Source organism: Chelonia mydas, chromosome 10 (genome assembly GCF_015237465.2).
Source record: "Chelonia mydas isolate rCheMyd1 chromosome 10, rCheMyd1.pri.v2, whole genome shotgun sequence".
Lineage (NCBI taxonomy): Eukaryota > Metazoa > Chordata > Testudines > Cheloniidae > Chelonia > Chelonia mydas.
The window spans coordinates 31,328,363-31,346,853 of record NC_051250.2 but is presented as its reverse complement, the minus strand read 5'-3'; the positions used below and the strand labels follow the sequence as shown (position 1 = coordinate 31,346,853).

Here is an 18,491-nt window from a genome sequence, read left to right as displayed (position 1 = left end):
TTCGTACACACTGCCCCCCCACACCCTACCCCTCCACACACACTGCCCCCTCATACGCTCTGCCCTTTTGTACACACTGCCCCCCCACTCCCTATCCCTCCACACACACTCTGCCCTTTCGTACACACTGCTCCCCCCACTGCCTCCCCCTCCACAAACACACTTTTCCTTCACACACTCTGCCCTTTTGTACACACTCCCCCCCCACTCCCTACCCCTCCACACACACACTGCCCCCTCACATGCTCTGCCCTTTCGTACACACTGCATCCCCACTCCCTCCCCTTCCCCACACACTGCCCTTTCGTACACACTGCCCCCCACCCTATCCCTCCACACACACACACTGCCCCCTTACACACTCTACTCTTTCATACACACTGCCCCCCACTCCCTCCGCCTCCCCCACACACTGCCCCCTCACACACTCTGCCCTTTTGTACACACTGCCTCCCACACCCTACCCCTACACACACACACTGCCCCCACACACGATCTGCCCTTCCATACACTGCCCCCTCAAACACAGATTCTCCCCACACACTGCTCCCTCATATGCACTGCTCCATACACTGCTTCCTCATACACACAGCCCCACAAAGAGCACCACACATACAGTGCCACTCCTACACACTGCCCACACTGTCCCCTCATATACATGGTCCCCTCCCACACAGATTCCCTCCTCACACACTATTCCCTCATACACACTGCCCCCAACACTCTGCTTCTTTATACACTCTGCCCCCCACTGCTGCTCCATACAATGTCCCCCCTACACACTGCCCCCCACAGTGCCTCTATACATACTACCGCCTAATACATATTTCCCCCAGACACTGCTGCTTTATACGCACTGCCCCTTCAGATACATGTCCTGTGCACACACACTGTGCCTTCTTACACACTTTACACACAGACACACACAGCCCTTTCATATACACTGCCCCAACACATGCCCCTTCATACACACTCCTCCCACACGCTGCCCCCTCACATACACTCCCCCACACAGCCCATCCTCACATACTGCTCCCTCATACATACTGCCCCCATGCACACAGCGTCCCCACAGCCCCTTCAGACACACTGCCCCCCAACATTTTGCTCCTTCATACATTCTGCCCCCCACTGCTGCACCACACACTGCCCCGCATATGGTCCCCTCCTACACAGCGCCCCTCCATATACTGTCCCCTCAGTAACATTGCCCCCCTACAGTGCAGGGTCACACACCACTCCCCCACACTCACCCCATATACAAAATCCACAATCACACTTCATCTACACACAAACACACACTCACAAACACTGCCACCCCAAAAACCCTGTCCCCCATTCACACACACACATCCCCTCCCTGTCTCACAGGCTCACATACATGTTTGGTGATGACAGATAAAGAACACAAAGCATTTCCCTAGGGTTTTGGCTGAGACAGAGCACCAAAGACTCCCAAACAAAGGGAGAGGCTGGTGTGCACACAGCTCGTGCAACCAAGGTGGCACAGATTATTTTAAATGGAGATTTAATGCAGGGCATGGGTGCGAGGTGGAGAGCCCTGGGGCTTTTCTTCCAAAAAATGGAAGCCATCCTCCCTCAGTCCAGCAGTCCTGGTTGGAGCAAAAGCGGAGGCTTCAGAGCAGTCATGGTTTGACGCAGGGTCACCAGTCTTCATTTGTCCCAGACAGTCACCAGTCTGAGAACAGTTTGGCCTGCACAGTGGGTAAGATGTCTGAGTCTCTGAATTATGGGACTTCAAACTTCCCACGTGGTGCATTTCCAGATTCAGCCAATTCAGCCCATTCTACAGATCTAAAGACAAGTGCTAAATGATAGTGACAATTGAAGATAGGCCCTAATTCTGTCCCTAGAAGATTGTACGGCTCAAGGATCTCAAAGTAAAAAATTCAGCCTCACCACTGCACACCCTCCTACCCAGCTAAGTAGGTGAGGCATGTTAGTTCTATTTTGAAGATGAAGAAGCAGGAGGCAGAGAGAGATTAGAGAGTCAATCCTGCAGCTCCTGATGTCTATGGGAGTGTGGCTATAGACTCCAAAGTGTCCAGGACTAGGCCCTTAGTGACTTGCCTCCGGTAGCACAGAAAGTCAGAGTTAGAAGCTCTGTCTCCTGGCCCTCCCCAGCCCCTGCCTTCACCACAAAGCCTGCTCCTGCTCTCACCTCAGCATGCCCACTAGCTGTGTGCGTGTTCTGGCTGATAAAGGCACACCCTGCAGTGCGGGGTGCTCCCACACTCTGACATGGCACTAGTGTTCCAGAGTCACATCTCTATTTTTCTTGTCGATTCTGCCAATCCCTTTTGGAGTAGAGAAGCCCAAACCCATGTGTACTTAATCTAATCTCTGCTACTATTGTCCTCCCATTCCTAGGAGTGGCCCTATCATCTCCCAGGAGAGCTTACTTCATCTTCTTGACCCTCTTTAGTATTGCAATAAGGACATTGTGCAGCCTCACCTTCTCCTTATATCCACCTCTAGATCATTACCATGAGTCTAACCCTGGTCCTCTGGGGCCCAAAGTTGTGATGGGTGACAGGAGCTGGCAGTCCAGGCCAGGTCCCCACATCAGACCCGGCAGTCAGTAGAAAAAGCTGTTTCCAAGCACCCTTGGAAGTGATGGATTACAAAACCATTGTAACTTTGTGACAAAAACAGGCCAATTCACCTTGAAAATGTGAACTATATGTGCTAAACAGTCGGTTCCACTTGTATTTAGCTGGGACACTCTTGAGTCCCTTTCCCAGCTCAGAAGAAGAGCTCTGAGAAAGCTCAAAAGCGTCTCTCTCTCACCAGCAGAAGTTGGGCCAATAAAAGGTATCATCGTACCTCCCCCACCTTGTGTTTCTAAAAACATTGGCAATGTTTTTTTATTGATAAAAACATACGTGTTAAGAAGTAAAGATTTTATTTTCTGCCCAAAGCTGTATTGGTTTCGTTTCGTGTTGGCATGGTTTGGTTTCCTTGACTCACACTCACAGCCAATTGTCTAGAGAAAGCCCCCCTGTATTGCAAGTCACCTCTCCAGCTCAGAGAGGGATTGTTTAGTGATAGCTGCCCCACACCTTTCGCACATTCTTTTAGTTTTGCATCAAATGTGTTTGGAGGGAAATGTATGTTTTCCTGTCCCTAAGTAAAGAACTCACATTTATTGAAAAAAGAAAAGGAGTTCTTGTGGCACCTTAGAGACTAACCAATTTATTTGAGCATAAGCTTTCCTGAGCTACAGCTCACTTCATGGGATGCATAAAGTGGAAAATACAGTGAGGAGATTTATATACACACAGACCACGAAAAAATGGATCATACACATTGTAAGGCGAGTGATCACTTAAGATGAGCTATTACGAGCAGGAGAGTGGGGTGGGGGGAGAGAAAACCTTTGAAGTGATAATCAAGGTGGGCCATTATTTATTTATTTGTTTATTCCTCCCTCCCCCCCACCCCCCACTGTTCCTCAGACGTTCTTGTTAACTCCTGGAAATGTGCTGGTAATGGCCTTACAATGTGTATGATCCATTTTTTCGTGGTTTGTGTGTATATAAATCTCCTCACTGTATTTTCCACTTTATGCATCCCATGAAGTGAGCTGTAGCTCAGGAAAGCTTATGCTCAAATAAATTGGTTAGTCTCTAAGGTGCCACAAGTACTCCTGTTCTTTTTGGGAATACAGACTAACACGGCTGCTACTCTGAAACCTGTCACATTTATTGCTCTTTGGAAAGGTGACACCACCCTCTGGAAGCAGAAAACAATAAAATGAAATAATCCCCGCAGTCCCACAGTATTGGGCATTGTTTGCTGGGCCAAGTGGTCATGCTTTCTCCTGGGCTGTAAACCGAGCTTGACTTATTTTTCCTGTGTTATTGTATTATTTCTCATCGACCTCTGAGGTTAGGGAGGTGATTTTCTTATGACCATGGGAAGAGTTATTAACCCCCAGTGCTCGCAGCCAGGGCATTTAGGACAGGTGTCAGTTAGACCCTTGGCCAGCGGTGCTGGGAGCCATTGAATCAAACAGTAAACCCTGTATAGGATGGAAACCACTTCAAGCCAGGGGTGCAGCAGCACCCCTACTTCCAGCACCTGTGTGCTTGGCAGGTCTCATGGCGGAGTTTGTCAGACCCTGTTGTTTCACAGAATGCAGGCCCCAGGGACTGACAGGCAGCCGCAGAGCTGAGTATCCCCCTTCCGACCCGACCCGCCAATGAGACGCGGAGACAGAGCTGCGGGGATGGCATCTTTATTGGGTCAGAGCACCGCAGGCCGCGTGGCTAACCTGCCAGAGCCGCGAGGGACAGCGGCTCACCAGTACTTCTCGGTCAGCGCCACAGAGACGGCGGCCAGGAACTTGTCATAGGCGAGGTGCACCTGCGGGGTGAACTCGTCCGCCAGGTGCACGGACAGCACCACCTGGAAGCAGTGGCACAGCAGCTGCAAAGCAAAGCGCACCGGGTAAGCGGCAGCCAGCCCTAGACCCCAGGGAGCCCCGAGCCAGCAGCGCCTAGGGCAGCCCGCACCCCCTGGAGAGAGGGAAAAGTGTGTGTGTGTGGGGGGGGAGGGCTGATCCCGCACCCCCCTGAGAGAGGGGAAAGTGTGTGTGTGGGGGGGAGGGCTGATCCCGCAGCCCCCGGAGAGAGGGGAAAGTGTGTGTGTGTGTGGGGGGGGGAGGGCTGATCCCGCACCCCCCGGAGAGAGGGGAAAGTGTGTGGGGGGGGAGGGCTGATCCCGCACCCCCCAGAGAGAGGGGAAAGTGTGTGTGTGGGGGGGAGGGCTGATCCCGCACCCCCCGGAGAGAGGGGAAAGTGTGTGTGTCGGGGGGGGAGGGCTGATCCCGCACCCCCCGGAGAGAGGGGAAAGTGTGTGTGTGGGGGGAGGAGGGCTGATCCCGCACCCCCCGGAGAGAGGGGAAAGTGTGTGTGTGTGGGGGGGGAGGGCTGATCCCGCACCCCCCGGAGAGAGGGGAAAGTGTGTGTGGGGGGGGAGGGCTGATCCCGCACCCCCCGGAGAGAGGGGAAAGTGTGTGTGTGGGGGGGGGGGAGGGCTGATCCCGCACCCCTCGGAGAGAGGGGAAAGTGTGTGTGTGGGGGGGAGGGCTGATCCCGCACTCCCCGGAGAGAGGGAAAAGTGTGTGGGGGGGGAGGGCTGATCCCGCACTCCCCGGAGAGAGGGGAAAGTGTGGGGGGGGGGCTGATCCCGCACTCCCCGGAGAGAGGGGAAAGTGTGTGTGTGTGGGGGGGCTGATCCCGCACCCCCCGGAGAGAGGGGAAAGTGTGGGGGGGGGCTGATCCCGCACTCCCCGGAGAGAGGGGAAAGTGTGTGTGGGGGGGGGCTGATCCCGCACTCCCCGGAGAGAGGGGAAAGTGTGTGTGTGGGGGGGCTGATCCCGCACTCCCCGGAGAGAGGGGAAAGTGTGTGTGTGGGGGGGCTGATCCCGCACTCCCCGGAGAGAGGGGAAAGTGTGTGTGTGGAGGGGCTGATCCCGCAGCCCCCGGAGAGAGGGGAAAGTGTGGGGGGGGGGCTGATCCCGCACCCCTCGGGGACTCTCCTCGGCCCTGGCTTGCTCTTGCCTTGAAGTTGACCGGGTCCACCAGCAGGTTGTAGGCATGCAGGTTGCTGAGCGCGGAGAGCGCCTCGCTGATGTTGTCGATGTGCCTCACGGCTTCCCCAGGGCGGCCACCACCTTCATCCCGTGGCAGCGGATGTGCCCCGAGTCAGGGCGCAGGTCGAAGTGGGGGAAGTAGGTCTTGGTCTGTGGGTAGACGGTGAACATCCTGCGGGGGGGGAGGGGGGTCAGAGACAGTGAATCCCAAAGGCCCCCACCCCGGGTGCCAGGGGAGCCCCGCGCCCACCCGGGTGCCCCCATTAGCCCGGTCCAGCAGCGCAGCTGGGTCATTCCCAAGTCGTGTCTGCGCTGGTTTGCTCCCTACACCCGCCTGGCCCCGGCCCTACCTCTCCACGGCCTCGGTCCCAAAGTCCTCCTGCACCTTGTTCCAGGAGAGTAGGATCAGCCGCTTCTCGTCTGCGGTCAGCATGGCGGCGGCTGGGTGGCTGGGCTGGGGCTGGCGGGTCCGCTCGCCTCTGCCGCCCCCGTTATCTCTGTGGCAGCCGCCGGCCCTGAACTTATCCAGGGCGAAGGGCCTGGGGCGGGACCGGCCGGAGACACGGAAGACAGCCCGGCCTCCTGTCCTGGGACCCCGGAGCAAGCGAGCACATCCCGTGCCACTCTGCCTGGCAGGACAGCAAGGCAGCGGGTCTGGGAGCAGCCCCACACGCACCAAGCCCTCAGGGCAGATCCCACACAAAAAAGCCGAAGCACCCATCGTCCCCTCCCCAACCCTCAGGCCCCCTTCTGCAGCCCGCTACCAAGGAAACAACAGGAGGGCTGTAAAATCACTAAACTGTGACAGCAAAGGAAATGTTCCCAGGGGCACCCTCCTGAGCTTTTCCTGGGTGGTAAGCCAAAACCCCAGCTTTGACTGGTCTGCATCTGGGGCAGAACCCTCCCTTTGCTGCTCTGGAGCATAATAGACGCTAGCCTCTTTGCCCCAGAGGGTAGCACACAAGGGTCTCTTAGCACAGTCCACAGAGCCCCCTTATCTGCCCCTCAAGGACAGCAGCATAAACCAGGAAGAATTCCAAGGCACTAGGGTGAGCTGGGTGTAAACGAGGAGAATTTGGCCCATCTCACGCACCTTTGTTTTTCTTCAGTTCACTAGGATAGTTCCATCCTGCTGGGAGATTTACTGCACTTGAACTTCTCAAGCTGCCCTGTATGTGCTTGTTTAGAAATTTCAATCTCTCCTAGATTCATAGACTGTAAGGCCACTAGGGATCATTTGATCATCTAGCCTGACCTCTTGAATTTATCAGGCTTTAACTATCTTACTGTTGGTTCTTGTTATGCCTTTCTCTGCTAGATAAAAGAGCTCTAGTGAAGGAAGGCCCTGTGCAGTTTTGTTACATAAGCATCTCTGGAAAAGGAAAAAACCCATAGTCTTCTACAGGAAAGACTCAATGCAAAAAATAAATGTAACATGTCTACTGCTTCTCTCTACTCCCTTCACCCTTTGGGAGTCAACAGGATGTATGTCAAATTCAGTCTGTGCAGGAAGCAAAAATTGATTTTGAATTGTATTTGCTGGGTTGGGGCTACAAAGTTCGGTCTCTCAGTCTACAGGGGTTCTGCCAGGGATGACCAAGAGAGGTGTACACAAAGATCAAGGGAAAATGGCCTTTTCATAGAAACTAAACTGTTAGCAAATTTACAGCAGATTTTGGAATCACTTTATGAGGAATACAAGTTGCAGGACGCTATCAAGAACATTACCATTTCTGCCCTTTCTTTATTTGTCTATTTGCCTATGCAATTACAGTAATTAAACATGCAAATTAGGAATATACAATTTGTGTGTAGAACAGCCTATCGAAGTTATCAGGAATTCTGGTCTCTAAAGTGTAATTGTTACGCTTCAGAGTCAACAGACCACTGAGATGGCTCAAAACTCTCAAAGCTGTTGTTTCCAACATTGGTTCACATTTGTAACTTTATTTTCACAACTATAAGGGCTATTAATTGTCTTTCAATGCAAACTTTCATTCTGCAGAATCTGAAGCTGAAGATGTTGCGATGGCCAAAAGTATAACTGTGTTCAAAAAAGGAACGAGATAAGTTCACAGAGAAGAGGTCTATCAATGGCTATTAGCCAAGATGCTCTGGGATGCAACCCCATGCTTTCTGAGTGGAGAGAGGTAAATAGTGGTGTCCCTCATGGGTCTGTACTGGGACCAGTGCTGTTCAACGTATTCATAAATGATCTGGAAAAAGGGATAAACAGTGAGGTGGCAAAATTTGCGGATGATACAAAACTACTCAAGATAGTTAAGTCTAAGGCAGACTGTGAAGAGTTACAAAGGGACCTCACAAAAGTGGGTGTCTGGGCAACAAAATGGCAGATGAAATTCAATGTTCATAAATGCAAAATAATGTACATTGGACAACATAATCCCAACTATAAATATAAAATGATGGGGTCTAAACTAGCTATTACCACTCAAGAAAGAGATCTTGGAGTCATTGTGGATAGTTCTCTGAAAACCTCCACTGCAGCAGTAGTCAAAAAAGCTACGAGAATGTTGGGAATCATTAGGAAAGGGATAGATAATAAGAAAATATCAATGCCTCTATATAAATCCAGGGTATGCCCACATCGTGAATATTGGATGCAGATGTGGTCGCCCCATCTCAAAAAAGATATATTGTAATTGGAAAAGGTACAGAAAAGGGCAACAAAAATGGTTAGGGGTATGGAACAGCTTCCGTATGAGGAGACATTAATAAGACTGGTTTCAGAGTAGCAGCCGTGTTAGACTGTATTCGCAAAAAGAAAAGGAGTACTTGTGGCACCTTAGAGACTAACAAATTTATTTGAGCATAAGCTTTCGTGAGCTTCAGCTCACTTCATCAGATGCAAAGCTTATGCTCAAATAAATTTGTTAGTCTCTAAGGTGCCACAAGTACTCCTTTTCTTTTATTAATAAGACTGGGACTTTTCAGCTTAGAAAAGAGACCACTAACAGAGGATAGGATAGAGGTCTATAAAATCATGACTGGCATGGAGAAAGTAAATAAGGAAGTGTTATTTACTCCTCATAACACAAGAACTAGGGGTCACCAAATGAAATTAATAGGCAGCAGGTTTAAAACAAACAAAAGGAAGTATTTCTTCACACAAGGCACAGTCAACCTGTGGAACTCTTTGCCAGAGGATGTTTATGAAGGCCGAGACTATAACAAGGTTCAAAAACGAACTAGATAATTTAATCAAGGATAGGTCTGACAGTGGCTATTAACCAGGATGGGCAGGGATGGTGTCCCTAGCCTTTGTTTGCCAGAATTTGGGAATGGGCGACAGGGGATAGATCACTTGATGATTAGCTGTTCTGTTCATTCCCTCTGAAGCATCTGGCATTGGCCCCTGTTTGAAGACAGGATACTGGGCTAGATGGACCTTTGGTCTGACCCAGTAGAGCCGTTCTTATGTTCTTATGCTCTGGGCATCCCACAACCTCTGATTACCAGATGGGGGGGATCCCCTCATAATTGCCCTGTTCTGTATACTCCCCCTGAAGCTCTGGTACAGGTTATTGTTGGAGACAGGATAATGCGCAAGAGTGACTATGGTCTGACCTGGTCTGGCAGCTCTTATGTTCTTATATCATGGGATCCGCTAGGCCAGGCCAGGCCAGGCCAGGCGTTTGTCAAGCCTGGTCCAGAGGAACCACAAGCCACAAAATCAGCTTTCTTGCTTGTAGGGCTTTGTGACGGGTCTTGTGTGTATAAACCCCGCACTTGTAGTGACAGGGTTAAGGGGAGATCAAGACTCTAATTAGCCAATTCTGACACCTCCAAGTGATAGAAGGAATTAAGGATTAGACCTAGCTGGGAAGAAACAGACTGAATGATTGCTATAAAGGAAGGGCCAATCGGGGAGGACTGAGAGAGAAGAACTGCAGTAGAGTTTGTATATCCTGGGTCTGGCCTTGAAGGGAGAAGGTAGTAGGGGTGAAGGAGTTCCAAGAGGCTGTCAGAGAGGCTGAGAAGCCACTGAAAGTGACACCCTTCAGCAGCAGAGAGGAGGATCACAGGACCGGAGTCTGAGGAATCACCTGCAGAGGCCCATGGTAGGAAGCAGGTCAAGGAAGCAGCAAGGGGTCAGAAGAGATTTCAACCACTTCCTACAGGGACCATGGAACCCAGAGGAGTGAGTGGTCCTTGTTCCCCTGCCAAACCCAGCAAACGTTGAAACAGTGAGCCATATCTGAGGGATTGTTGACCCTTACTCCAAGTCTGAGGATCATAAAAGGGAAACTGAGTCAGGGTGCTACAATGCTGCATCCTAATGTGAGGTGTTGCTGAGGTGCTGAGCATGCACTGTTTCAGGCCTGATGCAATTGGGACTCTTTCTATTGATTTTAATGAGAACTGGATTGGGTCCCAATGGCTTTTTATTTACATCTACCTCTAGGTGTGATAGTTCTTTGCATATCATGATAAAATATGGTTCTTCATCTCTGGCCTCTTTTATTTCCAGATTACTCTGAAACTGGCACTAGCACAACTGTGAGTGTTGTCTCTGGACACTCCACTACTCAGGGGAGTCCACACAACTCAACATTTCCTCAGGGTGTCACAATTAAAATCACAACAGTGCCCATATCTTGCTGAAATCCAGCCCTGTGCCCTGCAGCCTTGAAACGTCATATTGCATGTCTGTATTGGGGAAGTCAGCATGCTGCCCATGGAGCTGGAAATGAACATGGGGAAAGGGGCTGGATACAGATATGATGCCTTTCACCTCTATGTCTCGGGTTCCACCTGAGCCTCAGTCAGGAGTCTGGCTAGGCATCCTGAGAACGGGAATGTAATACAAAACCTTTCACCTTTGAGTCACCACTGACAAAGTCACTAACCTCTGGCAGCTGTTTGGTGACCTGTGTACAATGAATTAGGACTGGATGTAATGGGAACTGTTGCTGGCAATCTGAGACTGAATCATGGAGACCAAACGAGAGTGGCCCATCTTGACCAGGGCAGGGTGGGATGCTGCTGCCCATCTAAAGATAGAGGACTTAATGCTCAAGACTGTCAATCTGGCAGCTCCCACCAGCACTGACTTAACTTGAAATATAAATGCATAAAACAGAACCAGGCTCTGAAGTCCTGCTAGAGACCTTTCCTCTGCTTTCACACAGCATCCCAGCTACACTTGCACTACAGTGGCTTTGTCTAGCCAGGCAAATCAGCTGGGGAGGGCGTGTCTCAGAGATACTGCCAGTCTGGCTCAGCCCAGGATCCTCTTTGCCAGAGGAAAGATCCTGGGCTATGGTCAGCACCAGCACCAGAAGATACAAAGATCCCTGCAGTGGCAGTTTTGGTATAGCCTGCCCACACAGGAGTTTCTTCCTAGACCCTTTCATTAGAGACTGTCTTATTCCCTGAAGTAGGAGGGTTCTATGCCTTAAAATGTTGGGTTTGGGGGAATCTTATCTAATGTAACTTCCCTTTATCAAGGATGTATCTAATTATTTGTGAATCTGGGTAAGTTCTTGGCCTCAATGAGATCTTGTGGTAATGAGTTCCACAGGCAAATTGTGCAAAAAACATTTCCTTGTATTGGTTTTAAATTTGCTGCCCTTCAATTCAATGTATGATGAGAAAAGGGTAAATAGAAGTGTTGTATGTGGATCCCTGATAATTAACCCCTTAGCATAGAATACTAGGGTTGGAAGGGACCTCAGGAGGTCATCTAGTCCAACCCCCTGCTCAAAGCAGGGCCAATCCCCAATTTTTGCCGCAGATCCCAAATGGCCCCCTTAAGGATTGAGCTCACAATCCTGGGTTTAGCAGGCCACTGCTCAAACCACTGAGCTATCCCTCACCTCTCTTACAGGGAATGTCAGAACACCTCCTATTATGAACAATAATGTGTGGCTGGAGCCAGTAAAGATTAAAGCACAGAGATCATGATGGCTAATTGGCATATTTATTGACTTTTTGTTAAGGACAAAACCCATGTGTGGGGATTCATGAAGCGTGCATGATGAGAGATGGGCATTCCACTCCCAGCTGCCATAGCCTCATACTCCAAGGAGACAGTTTATCTGTACTTCTCAGTCAGCACCGAAGTAATCTTGGACAGGAATTTGTCCCATGCAGCATGGACTTCTGGGGTGAAGTCGCTGGGAAAGTGGGCAGCCACGGAGCACAGAATGCAATGGGAAAGCAGCTGCAAGAGAAAAGAACAGGAGGAAATCAAATGGAACTGCCTGAAATAACATTCCTCTGGCTAGTGAGACTCTGGTCTTTGAAGAATCAAGCAGGAATCTCCTTGCTAGTTACACAGAGTCACCTCATGTGGATATGAGCTATTGGCTAAGAAATCCACCTTCTGGACTAGAGAAAAGTCATTGCTTAACATTGCTCCCTCTTTCCCCTCCACAAAAGGAGAATACAAAGTAACTGTGAATAACCCTTGCATTTACAGAAGGCTTTTCATGCAGGAACCTCAGAGCCCTTGGCCAAGAACTGTCAGTATCATAATCCCCATTTTAGATGGGGAAGATGAGGCACAGAGATGTGATGTGACCTGCCCAAGATCACACAGTGAGTATATGGCAGAACCAGAGCTACTCATTCCCAGACCAGTGCACAGCCTCCTGGACCACAGCTGCCCTCTCAGGATTGACTGTTCCCAGCAAAGGCAGGAGTCTTAGCCAGCCCAAGACGGACCAGCCAAGGACTTCCACAGCCACTCTGATTAAAGTGAAGCTGCAGCCACATTTCCAAGGCTCAGCATGATAACAGCTTCACCGCTGAGCTGCAAGGCTTCGTCCCTGCCACACTCTGCACTATATGGGAAAGTATTCAGTGCTTAAGCTCCCATCAGCTGAAGTGGCCTGGGCCCACTGACTCAGTGACCAATGGACTCTCTTCACCCTCTGCACTGCATGTGGGAGTTCACTCACCTTGAAGTTCACCGGATCGACTCGGAGGATGTAGGCATGCAGCTCGCTAAGTGTGGCCAAGGCACCTGTAATGTTATCGATGTTCTTGACAGCCTCACCAATAGCACCCAGGACCTTGGAGCCATGGTCATGAAGCTGAGCAGAACCATGGCTGAGATCGAAATGAGGAAAATAGGTCTTGGTCTGGGGGAAGCTTGAAAAAAGCCTGGAAGAGAACATTAGAAATGGCTTCAGCAATGGAAATTGCACTGAGCAGCTGACACTGAGAAAGGGGGAGCCATGACCCTGGATAAACACTCCATTCTGCTCTTCTAGTCCAAAGCATTAGAATGGATTAGAGAAAATCTGTGATCCTTAGACTGTTAATGTCCTACTCTGTAACCTGTTCTAAACCATGAGCTGAACTGGTGCGGGAATATTCAAATGTTACAGGCCAGCAGTTCCACAGAAGCAGTTTGTAACCTTATTTCTTTATTTTAGGAAAAGAATGATATCAGACCAAATTCATCCCTGGTATAACTGCATAAATCAATTGAGTCACACCAGGGAGGATTCTAACCCACAGTAAATAACCAGATGTAGTGGGATCCTAGAGGCAAATGTAGATTTACATGCTGAAATGTATTTTAAAAGCATTTTAAACTTACTTTCTTTTCTTCTTTGAACTAAATAACCTAATACCTCCACACAGCCACCTGCACCTTCTGTAGTATATTTTCTTCAGCAGAACCAAGTTTTATTTCCTAATGATAGTTAGCAAAATCCATAACCTTACAGTGAATACTCTATATACAGAGATATTTCATTGTCCAGAATCTTTGCTTTACCCACTATAAGTGGGGCTATACATCCAAAAAGGACCATCAAAAGATTTAAAATTAACAGGCTGAATAACACAAACCTGGGATTATTCTTTGCCTGAATAAACCAAGCCTGTTCAATAAACTTCCAGGTTCTTTCCCTTCCTTTGTGTCATCTTATTTAGTTGATTAGCTTTGGTGGATTTCTGCTGGAAGGGGTGGGTCATCCCCAAACTTCAGCTGGGTTTATTTGAAATGGGATGTTTGGAGGAAAACACCTTCTTCACTTAACATAAACTTCACTTCACATAAAATACAATTTCCCAGTTCTGCCAATAAAGGCTATATAGTTGTATTTACAGCAAACCCTCCGTGGACCTACAAGTCCATGTGGTTTAAAGTGATATACACTTCTAGGAGATAGTTACTTCTCCTACTAATCTGTACACATCAAATGGAATGTTGAGACATGTTTCAAGCAATCCGCTTGAATGCCCTGTATATTATCCATTCTCAAGCATTGCTCAGTACTTGCCAATATAAATTGCATCACTCACATAATAAACCCCACATCGATGCCTTCTTTTTTCATGTTCAGCTCATAAAAATGATAACCTTTGCATTTGGCAAGGTATTATCTGGGTATTAATGACAGTGTGGAGTCACTCTCCTGAACTCCTCTCAGCTGGCATTCATGGAAAGTGCTATACAAGTGAATAGAAAATTACCTTCTTTCTTTAGAAACCATCCAGTAGGATTTGATAGCAGGAATATTATTCTCTGATAAAGTCTAGAGTTTTAGAGTAATTTCTATAGAGCTCTACCACATTCTACTAGACTTTCCATGAAGGTTATTCTCCAAGAAAAGCTGAGGTCCTCAATCATCAATGTTTGAATGATACACTTCAAAATCTGCCCACTCAAGGGTGCCCAGTAGCCAACCATTATTGTCTCTGATTTCCCCAGGCCTCTGAATTACGGGCCCAGATTCACCCCTGGCAAAAGCAAGCACAGCTCAATTATTGTCAATGTTGCTAGGCCCACTTACACTAGTGGTGAATTTGGCCCACAGAATCTAATGAGTGTCTCAGGGCCTCATTCTGATCTCATTCACACAAGTTTTACACTAGAGTAAGTCTACCAGACTGAGATCAGAGACAGGCCCACAGTATCTAAGCAAAGATGCTGCATTGCTTACCTCTCCAGCGACTCGGTCCCAAGGGCATCAACTTGGGCAGCTATCTTTCCCCAAATGGCAACTACTGCAGCCTTCTCAGCTTGAGTCAGAGTCATCGCTGCTGGAGTTTGTGAGATCAGCCTTCTTACAATGGAAACTTGGACAGGTCTGTCATGATTGCCTTCACAGCCTCAGTTATAAAGGGGAAGGGGAGAGCAGAACTTGGCAGCTGTCCATTGTCATTGGTCACTTCTGGGACCCACCCAATGACGTGGGGCTATCTTATCTCCCTATGAAACAATGCCTTGCCCTACTCTGGATTGTACACTGGGAGGTTTTATCAATTTCTCACATCTTAAGCAGCAATGGGATGGCCAGGGGAAATGAACTGGCCGCAGGGGCACAGATGAGCAACCAAACAGTACTGGGGAATCATAATGACAAAGTGGAAAATGTCAGGCCAAAGAACATGGAGGGAATCATCAACATGTTTCACAAACATGCTAAAAGGCTTGGAGAGAGGTGACAGCCGTGACAGATCACTGCTTTCCATATTACATGGGGAGAGATCAGGATGTGCTAAATGCAGACTGTGGGTAAAATTCTGGCCTCGCTGAAGTCAGTGGGAGTTGCTCCTGCAAAGAATGATTTACTAATTATACAAGGACATTACTATATAGCACTAGTTAAAAAAATTACATCACTTCAGATCTAAAAACTTCTCATGAAAGTAGCAGTAGTAATGATACTTTGTACAAACACACATACACACACCTTGCTGAATTAAGTAGGGTTCCACAGAAACGTGTGTGTGTATGTGAAAATTATTATTATATACTACCTCTATATCTACAGAATGTTTCTGATCACTAGATTTCAAAGTGTCTGAACCATGTTGCCTTCTTGCAGTAAAATAGCAGGCACCCAGAAATCAGTTTCTGAAATCTATAATTCATTGGCATATAGGTATTTCTCTGGAGCTCATTGCTGGAGTATTTGATTCTTCAGGTCTTTCATTCCTTGACATATAATTATTACTATTATTTATCCCTTATATTGTGGGATAGCACAGAAGGCCCCAGTCGGGACTGGGAGCCCATTGTGTTCCATGCTGTACCAACACACAGGAGGACATGGTTCCTCCCTGGAAGAGCTCACAGCCTAAATACACAGACACAAGCAAGGTGCAGGGGAGTGAATGAGCAAGGGGATGGCTGGCATATGTCTAGAGTCACTAGGCAGCCAAGAGTGGCTGGAGGGATTGCCAGGCCCTGCAGTTAGATACAGCTTCAAAGAAATGCTCCTCCGGAGAAGAGTGCTGATGTGATTGCAAGAAGGAACCCCTTGTCCCTGTGCCTGTGACACGGGCTACAGCAGACCCATCTGCCACCAAGATCAACTTATAAAAGCAATGCACACAGCTCCCCTCACCCCGCCATACTGACAGCAGGCCACAGACAAGAAACTGCCACAATCAGAGAAGAAACTTGGACCAATGACTTCGGACAAAATGAACACCCTTGCACCTTGCAAAAACTGCAGCGTGATGATTCATATCCACAAGCCAGCCCCTGACAACTGCCCTTTCCCTTAGAAGGGGTTGGTCATCTGTGAATATCTATAATTTGTGGAGGGTCAGGAGAGATGATGTACAATCCCCTCCACCTTGTCGGGACATCATGTTTCACTGGGAAACTGTCTGACCCACAGGGTCTTCGGGGAATAGATTTAAACCCAATGGCTGCTGCTTTCTGGAGAAGGTAATTCTGCCTTACAGGGGACACCTTTCAGGGAACTAGTGGTGCTTGGGCCATTTGCGTGCCTCAGAGCTTGTCCAGATTAGGCAAATCTCCACTAATCGTAGAACAATAGGGTTAGAAGGGTGTGATTACACCTGTGCAAGCCTCTAATGGAGACACACTGCACCAGTGCAAAGTGTGATTTGGCCCAGTGCGACCTACCCTGCAAGGGCTTGCCTGCACTATGGGCTTTTGCAGTGTGAGGCTGCACCAATGCAACCCCAGTGTGGATGTTCTGCACTGCTGTGAAACCAAAGTTAAGCACCCCAGTGTAATGTGTCTACATTGGGGGGTTGTACCATTGCAGATTTCCCCAATCTAGACAAGCCCTCAACAGGCTTCATTTGCTCCTCTAGCCAGAGCATTCAGTCCTCCTTCAGCTGTGGTGGATGCAGAGTTGGAAGTGCTTCCCACTAACTGCTCCTTGCTGCTAGCCTCGAAGACAGCTAACTGCACTGTGATGCCACGCATCACTATGCAGGGCCCCCTGCCACTGGTGAGGCAGCAGGCTCTGTGCCTATGCTGTGGCAAGCATTGCTACTCAGGCCTGGAGCATGAGAGGCACTGCTGCTCCCAGACAGGCGCATACGATTAGCAGGTGTCTTCAGTTAATGGGGAGAGAGGCTGCCCAGCGCAGGAGGCTTCTCTTTGTGAGTGCTGGAGCTCTAGCAACAGTGAGTAGTGTAGTGAAGGCTGGTGGCTCGAGTGTTTCCATTCTGATCAGGCTGCAGTTGACTCTTGACTCTCCAAAGCCTTCACTGTTGGAATGGACATTTCCTGGGCCTGGTCTCTGCCTGTGGGTTTTTATTGTAAGTTTGAGCCCATTATGGTCACCATATTTGGCGTTGGGAAAGAATTTTTCCCCGGGTCAGATTGGCGGAGACCCTAGGGGGTTTTCACCTTCCTCAGCAGTGCGGGGCACGGGTCACTTGAAGCTTTAAACTAGTGTAAATGGTGAATTCTCTGCAACTTGACATCTTTAAGCCATGATTTGAGGAGTTCAGTAACTCAGCTGCAGGTTAGGGGTTTATTATGGCCTACAATGGGCAGGAGGTCAGGCTAGATGATCATGATGGTCCCTTCTGACCTCAAAATCTATGACTCTGTAATAATAAAACCTTGCAATATTTTTTTGAACCTTCCTGGTAGGGTAGTGGCTGGAGTGGGAATTTGGTCGGGAAACAGCCCTCATTGAGGAGAAATGTCTTTGAGTTTTCTGAGAATTGGTTTTGACTGGACAAATGTACAAAACTCTGAAAATTGCCCTTTGTGCTTGTGCAGTAGGCTTTGAATGAGGCTTGGCATTTTCCAGATGGCTAAGTGAGCAACATCGTCAAAAATGCCCTGGACTCTCCCACTTACAATGTGCCCCAACGGGGCTCCCTGTGGACCCTTGGTACATTCAGTGCACACTATGTGAAGGAGATGAGTGATTCCTAGTGGCTCATGCCAAATAAAACCTTATGTGTTAGGGGGCACATCCAGCCCCTATCACCATGGAGGAGGCCTTATGTAGCAGCATGCTGGGGAGGGGAAGGGAGTGATGCATGGATGAGTGGTGGAGGTGGTAGAGTTAGAGCCAGATGATTGCTGATGCATCCTTCCATCTTCCCCAGTGACCTGTGGGCTGAAGTAGAGAGGATCTGGCCCAGCTACTCAGGCTGAGCACTGGGCTCAGGACTCTGGAAGTGCTGAGCCACACTGCATAAGTGACTAGTGCTTCCCTTGGAATTTCATTTATTACAGGCCTCCTCTCTATGCTTTATCTTTATTCCTTTCAAAATATTCTATACATGTGTTAAAATTTTAGTGCACTCCAAAGCTAGGTCCCCTTAACTCTGCCCACTTGTGCGTATGGCATATGACACAGCCCTTAATTACATAATCACATACTCCAATATCCAGGAGACCTCTGCCTCATAAAGTTGGTGAGGAAGGCTGCGCACAGTGCCGTTAATAAGAAAACTGGCATTAAAAAACATTTATTTTCTCCCTGGAAATTAAATCCTAATTTTAAAATGTTTTTAATAATGGCATTATTTGTAAATGGACACAATGTTCATGTATTTGTATCCACGAGTCCCCACTCCACTTTCTGCATGCTACAATCTGCACAGAGGGCCAAATTCTTTTCTCAGTCACAGGACTACCTCCATTTACTTCACTGCA

At 48.7% G+C, this 18,491-nt stretch overlaps 2 protein-coding genes and 1 long non-coding RNA gene across 3 annotated transcripts; 1 reads left to right on the top strand and 2 right to left on the bottom strand.

The window, feature by feature from the left end:
- Window positions 1-4,245: 4,245 nt before the first annotated feature.
- Window positions 4,246-6,356, bottom strand: LOC102945589 (hemoglobin subunit alpha-D). Its single transcript, XM_037911156.2, is given in 4 exon segments — window positions 4,246-4,452; window positions 5,589-5,686; window positions 5,689-5,792; window positions 5,971-6,356. Coding segments are annotated over 4 exon segments (702 nt in total). The 5' UTR covers window positions 6,342-6,356; the 3' UTR covers window positions 4,246-4,323.
- An 85-nt stretch (window positions 6,357-6,441) lies between these two features.
- On the top strand, window positions 6,442-13,511 carry LOC119567211. The gene is made up of 2 exons (XR_006284506.1): window positions 6,442-7,770; window positions 10,113-13,511. It is a non-coding gene; the product is annotated as an uncharacterized LOC119567211 (long non-coding RNA).
- On the bottom strand, window positions 11,671-14,774 carry LOC102945818 (hemoglobin subunit pi). Its single transcript, XM_007069615.3, has 3 exons — window positions 14,545-14,774; window positions 12,547-12,751; window positions 11,671-11,807 (listed from the first exon to the last, which is right to left on the bottom strand). The coding sequence occupies exons 1-3, from the start codon at window positions 14,637-14,639 to the stop codon at window positions 11,679-11,681; spliced, it is 429 nt and encodes a 142-aa protein (XP_007069677.2). The 5' UTR covers window positions 14,640-14,774; the 3' UTR covers window positions 11,671-11,678.
- Between the last annotated feature and the right edge of the window lie 3,717 nt (window positions 14,775-18,491).